Source organism: Capricornis sumatraensis, chromosome 12 (genome assembly GCF_032405125.1).
Source record: "Capricornis sumatraensis isolate serow.1 chromosome 12, serow.2, whole genome shotgun sequence".
Taxonomy (NCBI): Eukaryota; Metazoa; Chordata; class Mammalia; order Artiodactyla; family Bovidae; genus Capricornis; species Capricornis sumatraensis.
In genome coordinates this window covers 23,348,068-23,362,172 of record NC_091080.1, presented here as the reverse complement: position 1 = coordinate 23,362,172, position 14,105 = coordinate 23,348,068, and the positions used below count along the sequence as shown (strand labels likewise).

The following is a 14,105-nucleotide window of genomic DNA, read 5'->3' as shown; positions in this document are numbered from 1 at the left end:
GCCTGCATCTGAATTGGAATGTTCCCCCTAACACATGGGTATTAGAAAGCAGATGAAGGAACTATAGATAAAAACACTTATAGAAGGTTGAGTGGCAACTTTTTGGTGTTTTCAGTGAAAAGGGTTAAGGCTTTATTTAGGCTGCACCTGAGAAAAGGAATCTAGGGAGTATGTTCCTGTCTGAAAGCTACTGACCGTAGAGAATGAGTCATCGACCGAAATCTTGTTTCCATGACACAAATGTCCATATCAATAAACCGACAAACTCTTGTCAAGAGCCTATGTAAAAATTAACAGTTTCATTGTGGAAAAGGGCTTCCCTCGTGGCTCAGACGGTAAAGAATCTGCCTGCAATGCAGGAGACCTGGGTTCGATCCCTGGGTTGGGAAGATCCCCTGGGAAAGGGAATGGCAACCCACTCCAGGATTCTTGCCTGAAAAATTCCATGGACGGGGAGCCTAGTGGGCTACAGTCCATGGGATCACGAAGAGTCAGACACACCTGAGCAACTAACACTTTGTACTGTGGAAAAGAATCATCTGAGCAGGCTGTTTAATCGGCAGAGTCTTTATCCTCATGCCCAGTTCAGTTCAGTTCAGTCGCTCAGTCATGTCCGACTCTTTGCGACCCCATGAATCGCAGCACGCCAGGCCTCCCTGTCCATCACCATCTCCCGGAGTTCACTCAGACTCACGTCCATCGAGTCAGTGATGCCATCCAGCCATCTCATCCTCTGTCGTCCCCTTCTCCTCCTGCCCCCAATCCCTCCCAGCATCAGAGTCTTTTCCAATGAGTCAGCTCTTCGCATGAGGTGGCCAGAGTACTGGAGCTTCAGCTTTAGCATCATTCCTTCCAAAGAAATCCCAGGGCCGATCTCCTTCAGAATGGACTGGTTGGATCTCCTTGCAGTCCAAGGGACTCTCAAGAGTCTTCTCCAACACTACAGTTCAAAAGCATCAATTCTTCAGCGCTCAGCCTTCTTCACAGTCCAACTCTCACATCCATACATGACCACAGGAAAAACCATAGCCTTGACTAGATGGACCTTAGTTGGCAAAGTAATGTCTCTGCTTTTGAATATACTGTCTAGGTTGGTCATAACTTTTCTTCCAAGGAGTAAGTGTCTTTTAATTTCATGGCTGCAATCACCATCTTCAGTGATTTTGGAGCCCAAAAAATAAAGTCTGACACTATTTCTACTGTTTCCCCATCTATTTCCCATTAAGTGATGGGACCAGATGCCATGATCTTCGTTTTCTGAATGTTGAGCTTTAAGCCAACTTTTTTGCTCTCTTCTTTCACTTTCATCAAGACGCTTTTTAGCTCCTCTTCACTTTCTGCCATAAGGTTCGGTTTATTGTGAGACTAACATCTGAGGTGGTACTGAAGCAGGCACCTCTGGGTCTGTTTCAGGAACTAGCGGCCTACCATGTGCCAAGATGTGTGTTAGCTGATGGTGCTGATGAGACGAGCTCTCCCCTCGAGAACTTTATAGACTAACGAGAAAGAAAGTAGTCAGTGACGATGGAAGTCAAATCAGAAACACAGCCAAGGAGCTGCTTCTGCTGCAGATGCCTTTGGGGATGAAAGGACAGTTGAGGGCGTCCTACAGAATGGATAGAGTTCCTCTGGATAGATGGGGCGTTTCCAAGGCCAGTTCAGACACAAGGAGCAACTTACTGAAAGAGCCAAGTGCAGTCTCAGCAGTTTAGTTAAAAATAAGACAGACATATATACTATCGATGCTGCATATATACTATCGATGCTACATATAAAACAGATAACTAATGAGAATGTATTGTACAGTGTGAAAAGTGTTAGTCGCTCAGTCATGTCCAACTCTTCATGACCCTGTGGACTGTAGCCCACCAGGCTCCTCTGTCCGTGGAATTCTTCAGGCAGGAATACTAGAGTGGGTTGCCATTCCCTTCTCCAGGGCATCTTCCCCACCCCAGGGATCGAACCTGGGTCTCCTGCATTGCAGGCAGATTCTTGACTGTCGGCGCCAGACCTGCAATAATATTGTATAGCATAAGAAAGTCTGCTTAATGCACTTTGGTGACCTGAATGGAAAGGAAGTCCAAAAAGGAGGGAATGTATGTATACATGGGGCTGATTCACTTTGCTGTACAGCAGAAACACAACATTGTAAAGCGCCTATACTCCAATAAAAATTAATTTTAAAATTAAGGGAGAAAGACACAGTTTTAAAAAGCTGTCTGAGATCCGGTATTATAATCAACAAATAAGTGGGAAAACCTACTTTTTGGACAATTAAAGGTTTTTTAAATCCCAGGGCACGGAGAAACATTAGACCAAAGCCCAGAAGTGTTTGATCAACCTTCTGCCACCTTCTCATAAATGCTTTGTCCCTCTGCAGCCGCCAACAGGCAACTGTCCCCAGCGGCTTAGGGGGAGACCCAGATTTCACATAACCCCTCCCTGCTGACTCCCCAGACTGCTGGTTAGGCCTCTACTGATTTCCAGCAAGATATGACTGTGTCTAAGGACAGCTATTCTTCTGCAGAGCTAAGCCTTCTGGAGACAGATCTAAAAGAATATTGCAGCAATTTATGTCAAAGAGTGCCCTGCCTATGTTTTCCTCTAGTTTTATAGTATCCAGTCTTACATTTAGTCTTTAATCCATCTTGAGTTTATTTTTGTGTACGATGTTGGAGAATGTTCTAATTTCACCCTTTTACATGTAGGTGTTCCAGTTTTCCCAGCATCACTTGTTAAAGAGACTGTCTTTATTCCATTATATAGTCTTGTCTCGCTTGTTGCAGATTAGTTGGCCATGAGTGTGTCGGTTTCTTTCCGGGCTTTCTATTCTGTCCCATTGATCTATGTTTGTTTTGATGCCAGTATCAGTACAATTTTAAAAAATAGGAGTCCATAAGAGAAAAGCTTCCCTGGTGGCTCAGATGCTAAAGCATCTGCCTGCAATGCGGGAGACCCATGTTCAATCCCTGGGTCAGGAAGATGCCCTGGAGAAGGAAATGCCAACCCACTCCAGTATTCTTGCCTGGGAAATCCCATGGTCAGAGGAGCCTGATAGGCTGTAGTCCTTGGGGTCGCAAAGAGTCGGACATGTCTGAGCAACTTCACTTTCTTTCACTAAGAGAAAAAGAAATCCGTGTATTACATTGAGGTATGTTCCCTCTGTACCTACTTTCTAGAGTTTTTATCATGAATTGATGTTGAATTTTATCAAAAGCTTTTTCCTGCATCTATTGTAGTCTTTGTTAATGTGATATATCACATTGATTGATTTTCAGATACTGAAATCTCCTTGCATCCCTGGGATTAATCCCACTTGATCATGTTGTATGATATTTTTAATATATTGTTAGAGTTGGTTTGCTAGTATTTTGTTGCGAATTTTTGTATCTATGCTCATGAGTGATATTGGCCTGTAGTTTTCTCATCTTGTAGTTCTTTGCCTGGTTTTGGTGTCAGAGTGACTGTGACTTCATAGAATGAGTTTGGAAGTGTTAGGTCCTCTGCAGTTTCTTTCTAATAGTTTCCGAAGGCTAACTGTTAACTCTTCTCTAAATGGTAGAAGTCACTTGTGAAGCCATCTGGCCTGGACTTTTGTTTGCTGGGGGTTTAATTCTAACTCAATTACAGGCCTGGTCATTGACCTGTTAACATTTTCTGTTTCTCCCTGGTTCAGTCTTGGGAGATTGTACTTTCAGTTTTAAGAATTTGTCCATTTCTTCTAGATTTTCCATTTTATTGGTATATATAGCTGCTCAGAGTAGTCTCTTATGATCCTTGGTATTTATGTGGTGAAGGCTATAACTTCTCCTCTCTCATACCTTATTTTATTGACTTGCATCCTCTTTTTTTCTTGGTGAGTCTGGCTCAAGGTTTATCAGTTTTGTTTATGTTTTCAAAGAGCCAGCTTTTTGTTATTTTTTTTTAAGCCTCTATTTCATTTATTTCTGCTCTGATCTTTATGATTTCCTTCCTTCTACTAACTCTGGGTTTTGTTTATTATTCTTGCTCTAGTTGCTTTAGGTGTAAGTTTAGGTTATTTGAGATTTTTTTGTTTCCTGAAGTAAACCTGTATCACGATGAAATTCCCTCTTAGAACTGTTTGTGCTGCATTCCGTAGGTTTTGGAGCATCGTGTTTCCGTTTTGTTTCCAGGTGTCTTTTTAAATTTCTTCTGTGATTTCTTCAGTGATCCAGGGGTTGTTGCAAATGCTTCTAATTTGTCTGCCAGTTTCCCTTTTGTCTGTTTGCTGTACAGGTGCTTGAATGAAATTGTTAAAACGTGATTCAGTTCACATCATGTCCCTGCTTAGAACCTTCCGTTAGCTTCCTGCTGTATTTAGAGCTCCATCCAGCCTCCTGAAGTGGGGGCCCTGTGTGGTCTGGCCCCCCACCCACCTCCGAGTGCACACTGGGTCACTCCCCAGCCACGTGTGTTCCTGCCACCTCGTTCCCACCTCAGGCCCTTTGCACGTGCTGTCACCTCTCCCTGAGTCATCTTCCCCTGGCTCACTGTAGCTGACTCCTCACCTGGCCCTCGGGCAAGCTCACCTTCATCGACCTCCTGTAAAGCAGCCCTCCTCCAAGTGTGGGGCCACTCCCAGCGCTGTCCTATTACCTATTTTTTTCTGCACTGTGTTCACCATCTGAAAGTATCTCCTTTTTTTTAATTTTATTTTTGGCTGTGCTGGGTGGGTCTTTGTTGCTGCACGTGGACCAGCTGCAGCGAGCGGAGCTGCTCTCTAGCTGTGGAGTGCAGGCTCCTCTCTGTGCTGGCTTCTCTTGGCTGTGGAACAGGCCCTAGGGTGCAGGGGCCTCAGCAGTTGCAGCATGTGGGCTCAGCAGTCGTGGCTTACGGGCTTAGCTGCTCCGAGGCATGTGGAATCTTTCTGGACCAGGGATTGAACACATGTCCCCGGCACTGGCAGGCAGATTCCCAAACATTGGCCCACAAGGGAAGTCCTCTTCTTATTTTTAATCTTCATGTTTATCAGCTGTGTTGCTTACCTAGAAAATTAGTTCTCCAAGAGCAGGAACCTTGTCTGTCTGTGCAATGCAATACTCCCTAGGACTTGGTACCCAAATGCTGCCAAGGAAATGAATCCATACAGATCTAGCTGAAATGCTGCTCCCTTGCTCTTAGCGAGGTCTGAAATCAAGAATGGGCTAGATGACTTCAGTGGGAGAAGCTGAAAATGTCTCAATGTGCCTGTTTAAATGGGTCTTCCTAGTGAGGGATTTGCTACATCGTGTATAGAGCTGGCTTGTGTTTCTTTATAAGCTAGGCCCTGAGCTGTGTTGAAAATCCCAGAGTACTGATAATTTAATTTAATTTAATTTTCTTAAATTAGCTACTTAGAGTTGTACTTTCCACTGTTGGGAAATCCAGTCTTAAACATGGAGACCTTACTTCTCCATGGATCGAACCAAGACCAGCTGTTGAATCCATCCCTTTGGACATCCATCAGTTCAGTAATGGCTGGGTTCTCCAGCCTCAGTTCCTTGTGTTCCTTTTACCAAGCCTTGTGGTCTTTATGGTCTTCCAGAGAACCATAGTTTCCATTTCTGGGTTTATAGATTAGATTTTGATTTATACCTATCATTTTTTTCCAGCCTCAGGAAATCTCCCGGTTCCTTTAAAGGAGGGCTTCCCAGGCGATGGTAGTGGGAAAGAACCCACCTGCCAATGCAGAAGACATAAGAGACATGGGTTCTGTCGCTGGGTGGGGAAGATCCCCGTGGCAGCTCACTCCAGTACTCTGGCCTGGAGAATCCCCATGGACAGAGGAGCCTGGTGGGCTACAGTCCATAGGGTCACAAAGAGTCGGACACGACTGAAGCAATGTAGCGAGAAGCTTTAGTTGATTATTTAGAAAGCTTCCCTAAGATGAGCTGATCCAGAACCAGGGCCTGGAAACTACATGTTCTCAGATGGCATGACTGATGCTTCTGGCAATGCTGCTGGGATGGGCAGGGGAGGAGGGAGGAGGAGGGGGGTGGGGTGCAGGACTGGCCAGAGATGACGACTCGCGTTTCCCGTTTCTACTGTGTCTCTAGCAATACTGAATAACTTGGTTCCCATCCAGAGGAAAAGCTTGGAGAACCTTTATTTAACTTCCTGCTGTGTCTCAGAGGTTAAAGCATCTGCCTCTAATGTGGGAGACCTGGGTTCGATCCCTGGGTTGGGAAGACCCCCTGGAGAAGGAAATGGCAACCCACTCCAGTATTCTTGCCTGGAGAATCCCATGGACGGAGGAGCCTGGTGGGCTACAGTCCACGGGGTCGCAAAGAGTTGGACACGACTGAGCGACTTAACTTTCTTTTGGCCCCACAGGTATCTAGTGACAACTTCTTAAACTTTTATAAAGAAAAGCTCATGGCTTGTTAATATCAGCTACCACTAAGATGGTTCTAAATACTCTCCTAGGGAAAAAGACTAATGTCTGGATTAGGGTCTCTAATCTGACTTTAGAGACATATCTAGAAACCACATGAGCATCTTCCCTCTTAGCTTTATGAGCAAAATAGTTTCAGTAAGAAGTTTCTGCACCCAAAATATCCAGGTTACTCTCTCGAATCCTTAAGAACATGAGTAAAGGGCAGGAATCACTGATGAATAGTACCTCAAAGTTATCTGCTTTTAAGAAAGTATGATATCATTAGTGAGTACTGGTACCAATTTTTAAGGTTCTTATTTCTCCTCATTTATCAATAACAGAACAGTAGAAATGTTAAAGAAGTATACGAGTTATTCTCAGTTCTAGAGGATAAATTCATTCAAGGTACATCTGATGCTGGGACAGATAGAGGGCAAGAGGAGAAGGGGGTGACAGAGGGTGAGATGGCTGGATGGCATCATCAACTCAATGGACGTGAGTTTGAGCAAGCTCCAGGAGACTGAAGGACAGGGAAGCCTGGCGTGTTGCAGTTCACAGGGTCGCAAAGAGCCGGACATGACTTAGCCACTGAACAACGGTTTTTTTTAACTTATTTCTTTGGCTGCCCTGGGTCTTTTAGTTGTAGCACACGAGATCTTCAATCTTTGAGGCAGCACACTGGATCTAGTTCCCGAGCAGGGATGGAACCCGGGCCCCCTGCATTGGGAGTTCTCAGTCTCAACCGCTGCACCACCAGGAAGGCCCCTCAGCATACATTGACTGTAAATGTATACTATATTCCTGCTGCTGAACCTGAACACACAAATATTGTCGAAGGACAAAGTTCCTTGGGGATAGAGACCCAAGATTAGGGGCTCAGGGACTGTAAGCAGTGAGGGATGCCAGCATCACAGAGGCAAGAAAAGCAGCCACTCCAGGTCCTCCCATCTCCAGTATCCCTAAATTTCCTCCTTCATATCTTCATCTTTTAGGCCCAGAGTTGTCAGTCACTCCCCCTCGACCCCACCCCACTCTCTTCTAAACCATACTGTCCATCCTATTGGGGGCATTTAACTTCATGGCACACCCCCAAGGGTATTCACTGGGTTACCCAGGAGATGCTGAGGAGTCTTTGTCCTGTAGGGATATTAATGTGAAAAATGTTGTTTTCTCTTTTTGCTGGAGCCCCTGCAATACCTGTAAGACTTCTCAAGCCCATCCACCTTCTGAGATGCCCCCGTGTCCCATGGGAAGCTCACAGTCCTGTCACCCACAGGCTGCAGCGCCACACCACTCCCCGTCTCAGCCCCGCCATCTCCCCTGTGCTCAGTTCACAGCAAAGCCGGATCAGTCGGTCTGCTGCCTAAGTGGATGTCCCACCAGGGAAAGGAATGCCCATCCCCCCTCTTGCAGGACCCCTCCAGTCTCTCCAGGCTGCTCTCTTGAGGTACCTCCTTCCTCCCTGGAAGCATCTCATTTGAGAGGAAAAGCAAAGAGCTGCTCACTGGGAACACCCTCACCTTCCCACAGAGCCAGCACTGACTGCCCCTCCCTTCCCTGTCCTCCGCCTTTCCCCCTTACAGGGGGCAGGGGTCTGCCCACCATTTGTCAGAAGCTCTCTGTGGAAAGCAGTGGACATAGAACCACTCGTCCTCAGCCTGGGACAGCGGAAAAGCACCACTCACCATCCTGAAATAGAAGCAACTCCCCATGAGAATTCTGTCCCCTCTCTCCCACCTAAGGAATGCAAATATCAAAGTATTATTTTTTTTTTAAGACTTCTAATTTACTTTCTAAGTGAATCATTCACAAGCTTCTATACTGGTGACAGAATTACTTACAATGCCACCTCACCAGATTTGAGAATTCCAGGCATAGGGAGATAGTTCAAACACAAATTAGCAAATGAAGCGGTCGGAGAGGGACAAAACAATCCCACTTAAGTATATTAAAAATGGCTGTTTGCCATTAAAAAGAATGAGATAGTGCCATCTGCAGCAACATGGGTGGATCTAGAGACTGTCACACTAAGGGAAGTGTGAAGGAGAAATAGCGTATGACATCCCTTATATGTGGCATCTAAAAAGAAATGATACAGATGAACTTACAACAGAAAGAGACTCACATACTTAGAGTGAACTTATGGTTGCCTGTACACTCTGCTCTATGTAAAATGGATAATCGGCAAGGACCGCTGTAGAGCACATGGAACTCTGCTCAGTATTATGTGGCAGCCTGGCTGGGAGGGAAGTTAGGGGCTGAATTGATGCATATATATATATATATATAGATGGCTGAATCCCTTTGCTGTTCACCTGAAACTATCGCAACATTTTTAATCAGCTGAACCCCCAATACAAAATAAAAAGTTTTTAAAAATGACTCTTTGCCACTTAGATTAACACTACCTTTGCTACCTGCTATCTGAAACCGCTCAGTGGCATTTCAGAGGGCTCCAGAGCTCTAGTCCTTTATCTCTCAGCACAGAAAGAATTCAGCAAGAGGCAAAGTGATAGATAAGAAGTGATTCACTAGAATACTTCACATGCGAGGCCTACAAGCAGGTGGGCAAGAGGTTGCGAGCCCCAAGAACTTAGAGGGCTGCAGTTTATGATCAAAGGAAAAGGAGGGAGCGGGAAAGGACTACCTTCTTCCTCATTCTTGAGTAGACATTACGCTCCCATCATCAGTTCCTCCTCTTTGTTGGTGGAGAGGGGGGACATTTCCTTGTACCTCATGATCCAAGGAGGTTACTGCCGTGGCAGTATGGAAAAAATTACTTCAGGTCTCAGTACAATGAGGATCTTTCACTTTGAAATGGCACCTTTCCATAAATTATTTTTTAGGTGTGCAGAGAGCATAGATGTCCTAGCGGTCATTAACTTATAGGGGTCTCCCATACTTTTTCCTTTACCTACAGTCCCCTAGTGGGATTAACTGTTTAATCAACTATTCTGTCCCTTTACTCCATCCCTAACTTATCATCACCATTATTTCAGAGAAGGACATTTTAAGAAGAAAAAGAAGAACATAATATCAGAACAAAACAGTAGCTCTTTGTATTTCAGGGAAAAGGTCAATCTCTGAAAACTGAGATTTTAGCTTTATGGAAAAGTGTTTCTATGTTCCTCATTTCACTGTCCAAGAAATCACCCACTAACGTGGTCTGAGGACAGGCCTTAAGGGTACTTGTGTAGACCTCTTGGGTTCTCTGTTCTCAGCCTAAGGATAAACTGGGAATTTTTTCTTTAAAAACTGACACTCATCTGGGGCATTCCAGGCATCTCACGGGAGCTCAGAGAGCCGTGAGATCCTATCCCAGGGCAGTCCCAGGACACGCTGCAGTTGATACGATGGCCCAGCACAGTGTCATATACCAGTGTGGGTCTTTGCTTTGACCTTTGGCTCTCAAGCACCAAAGCGTCACAGTAAGCAGGACATCATGGGGCTCATCCTCAAACGTGATTCATCTCAAAGCCTGTTTCAAAGAGAAGCCAAAGACATCAGTCTGAACACGGTTTCTTAATGAACAGGAGTGTACAGCCTGTGGGGTCAACGTTCTCGTTTTCACTGTTTTGATTTCGGATGTAGGAGTGGGGAGGGTAGGAGGGTGATGCTCTTCCTTCAGCCCTAACCCTGACATTCAGCTTTTCATTCGTCAGTGCAATGTTGACAGTTGAAGTTCACGATGGAAAAAGCCCTCTGATTTATAATCAGACTCCAGCCAAACCATCCATTCCCAGGCCTTTTAAAATGATCTTGTAAATTACAGCAGAGAGGGGAGAGCGGGCTGGCTCCCTTGAAACAACAGCAACAGCCAGGGGGAGATAGCAGAGGATTTGTGCTTCTTTCAGTGGCAGTGAGGGAAAAGAGGGACTAAATATTTCCTGTAACTAGCAGGGGTAATTACCAGGGGAATTGGAGGCAGCGTGCTCTCTGACACAGCCGCAGGAGCCATTTTCATATTGCGAAGTCCACCGAGAGGAAGAAAGGGGAGGAAGGGGATCACTGGATCCTTCCAATAACTACAATTTTATATTGGTAAATCAAGCATAAAATTGGTAGTTGAAATGCTGCCAGAAACCTCTGTTTGGAAATACCTTTATTCATTTGTGTATTTTCTCAGTCTCGCTTTTCTAACACTGTCATTCCAGGAGAAAGTGTTCTGTTGGCCCCGCTACTATTACTGTCTTCAAAACAGGCTATTACTGAATGCTTGCCGACCGCAGATACAAGTGGCAAGACCACAGCTCGGCCCTGACAAAGCTGTCACTGGGGTCAGATGACAATATTCGCCTGAGATTTTTACTTGCCTCTCAGTAACAGCCGTTTGCCCTCTTCATTTCAGGCATCATATCCACGTTTCTTCACGTCCATCCTTTTGGAGCCAACATAGAGTATCTCTGGTCATACATGCAGCAGCTGGATTCCAAGGTAAGTCCTTTTTCTCAGCTGGCATTGTGAAAACTTAGGACGTTGGTCGCTGGCTACAGGTTGAACCCATGGGATCTGTGTTAGGGATATAATAGCGGATGGACGTCTGTCTGTACTTCATCACAAGAACTCAGTTTTTGGCAGAGAATGTCTTCTTTTCCTTGCTTTTGTCCCTGTAGAAAGAAAAGCAGTTATCAAAAATGACACTGACTTTCAGCAGACATCAGATGACTTTGAGCAGCATATGAGGGATTTGAAAGTGCAGTTTGGTTTGAAAGTCCCCACAACAAGGGAGATGCAAGGTCAGAGCGGCACATTACCCTTTGGCCGTGTCCTCCCGGAACTCTATGCTAAGGGCTCGACACGATAGAGGAAAATCACCTCAAATTACATAAAGATCTGATACAACTCTCAAGAAAACTGTGTTAGCGGTGGTATTTAGCATCATTCCCCAAATGGAAAAAAAAAAAAGACTACAAAAGTTCTTCTCAGCTATGCACCTCGAGAGGCACACCCAGCTCAGGACATCACGCCTCTCTTCTCAGAGGCTAGTTTTCCTCCTCTGCAGACAGCTGTGCTCCTAGCCCAAGGAGGCGATTGTGCGTCAAAAAAGAAGGGACAAAAAGCTCAGTGTAAGTATCAGATCCCGGTGAACGGTGAGAGGGGCCTCTGGCCTCTGTTGAAATAAGTTCAGTTCAGTCGCTCAGGCATGTCTGACTCTGCGACCCCATGGACTGCAGCACGCCAGGCCTCCCTGTCCATCACCAACTCCCGGAGTCCACCCAAACTCATGTCCATTGAGTTGAATCATTTCTTTGGTGCTCAGCTTTCTTTATAGTCCAACTCTCACATCCATACACGACTACTGGAAAAGCCATAGCTTTGACTAGACAGACCTTTGTCGGCAAAGTAATGTCTCTGCTTTTTAATTTGCTGTCTAGGTTGGTCATAACTTTTCTTCCAAGGAGTAAGTGCCTTTTAATTTCACGGCTGCAGTCACCATCTGCAGTGATTTTGGAGTGATTTTGCAGTGATTTATTCACTGTCGAAATAAATCGGTGGCATTCACCAGGACGGCCTCAGGCAGCCCTGGAAGGGACAGAGATGCTGGGCGTGTCACTGGGCGGCCTGCTAAGTGTCCTGCTGGGAAGGCCAATGGAAATAAGCAGGTCTTATGTTGAGGGCAGCAAGGTTCATGGGGTGTACAGGACTGGGCCCGTGGCCTGCAGCTCTCTGACCTCAGCACACGTCAGTCATGCTGACTCTCCAGCGGTCAGGATCGACTGTAGGGCTGCATTGTCGTCTTGTCTTGATGCAGATGATCAAACCAGTGCACGATCCCACAAACAAGCAACCTTGCTCATGGGCCTTACGCTTCACCTTCGAGAGAAATCAGCTGGAACAAAAGGTGGTTTGCAGTCGTAGAGATCCACGCCCTCTTGAGTCTCCCACTGCTGGGGATGGGGTAGACCGTCCCTGTGGAAGGAGGGGATCGTCAGGGTCTTTCTGTAACTTTTTTCAAAAGATGATTTTGTTTTGGCGGTGCTGGGTCTTCACTGCTGCGTGGGCTTTGTCTAGCTGGCGCCAGGTGGGGGCCCCCTTGCTGCCGTGTTGAGTCCTCTCACTGCTGTGGCTTCTCTTACTGCCGAGCGTGGGCTCTCAGGAGCATGGGCTTCAGTAGCTGCGGTTCCCGGATCTAGAGCTACGGCGCACGGGCTTCGTTGCTCTGCAGCATTTGGGATATCCCGGGTCCAGAGATCAAACTCACGTCTCCTCCGCTGGCGGGTGGATTCTTTACCACTGAGCCACCAGGGAAGCTGGGTGATTGGAAGAGTCTCGATATTCAGAGTCGTGGCACTGCCCTCCCTGTGGTCTCCCCTCACTTGGATGGGGTTGGGCTCGAGGTACAGCAAACACTCTTGTGAATCAGAAGAGGAGGAGGAGGAGCAATACAACGTTCCTTTGTTGAAAGCAGCCTTGGAAGGGCTTCTTGGCTGTGCTTTCTTTCTCCAGTGTCATCCTTCCTGATATCACCACTACCTTTGTCTGGAGGAGTAAATGAAATACCGCCCGCACCAGTGTTCTTGGCATAGAATAAGCCCTCAAGAAATGATTTCTACTGTTGCTATTATCCTTCCCTCGGACTGTTGACATTTCTCTCCTTCCCTTTCTAGAAACCCCAAGTGGGAAGCCTTGTGAGAAAGCAGTGGTCATTTCACTAGGAACCCACTTGTTAGCCGTGTAATCATGGCAGGGTGCTAGTCCCCTCTGCCCCGTCAGTGCATGTCAACGTGTGCACCCGTGAGGTGTGTGTGAGCGTGTGCACGGACGTCCAGGCATAGTCACTTACTTGACGGTGAGCAGCTCAGGAGTTCTTGCTCCACTCTCACCCTCAAAGCAGGGCCCGTCACCCCCTTGCTCAGCTGAGATCAGCATGGTCTCCGTCACTGAGGAGAGAATTCGCACACCTGGCCTCTGGCCCTTGGATGGTGGACTTTTCCAGGGGGGAGTTCATTTCCTCTCATAGTTTCATTTTAGAAGGCAGCATTACACTCACAGAGAAAACACACGGTGTCTCCTCTAGACAGTCCTCCATCTCCTGGCTCAAATGCTCAGTGGGACTGTCGAATTCTTTCCTCATGCCTGAGGTAAAAGCATATATATATATATAAACATTCAGTGCAGTTCAGTTCAGTCGCTCAGTCGTGTCCGACTCTTTGCGACCCCATGAATCGTAGCACGCCAGGCCTCCCTGTCCGTCACCAAGTTCACTCAAAGTCACGTCCATCGAGTCCGTGATGCCATCCAGCCGTCTCATCCTCTGTCATCCCCCCCTCCTCCTGCCCCTAATCCCTTCCAGCATCAGAGTCTTTTCCAATGCGTCAGCTCTTCACATCAGGTGGCCAGAGTATTGGAGTTTCAGCCTCAGCATCAGTCCTTCCAAAGAACACCCAGGACTGATCTCCTTTAGGATGGACTGATTGGATCTCCTTGCAGTCTAAGGGACTCTCAAGAGTCTTCTCCAACACCACAGTTCAAAAGCATCAATTTTTCAGTGCCCAGCTTTCTTTACCATCCGACTCTCACATCCATACATGACCACTGGAAAAATCATAGCCTTGATTAGACGGACCTTTGTTGGCAAAGTAATATCTCTGCTTTTGAATATGCTGTCTAGGTTGGCCATAACTTTCCTTCCAAGGAATAAGCGTCTTTTAATTGCATGGCTGCAATCACCATCTGCAGTGATTTTGGAGCCCCCCAAAATAAAGTCTGACACTGTTTCCCCTGTTTC

General features: G+C 46.3%; 1 protein-coding gene across 1 annotated transcript in view; it reads left to right on the top strand.

The window, feature by feature from the left end:
* Positions 1-14,105, top strand: part of ENOX1 (ecto-NOX disulfide-thiol exchanger 1) — a 246,523-nt gene that overhangs the window by 216,523 nt on the left and 15,895 nt on the right. The window contains exon 13 of the mRNA XM_068984510.1: positions 10,725-10,810. Within this exon, the coding sequence (XP_068840611.1) occupies positions 10,725-10,810 (86 nt within the window). The remainder of the gene's footprint in view (positions 1-10,724; positions 10,811-14,105) is intronic.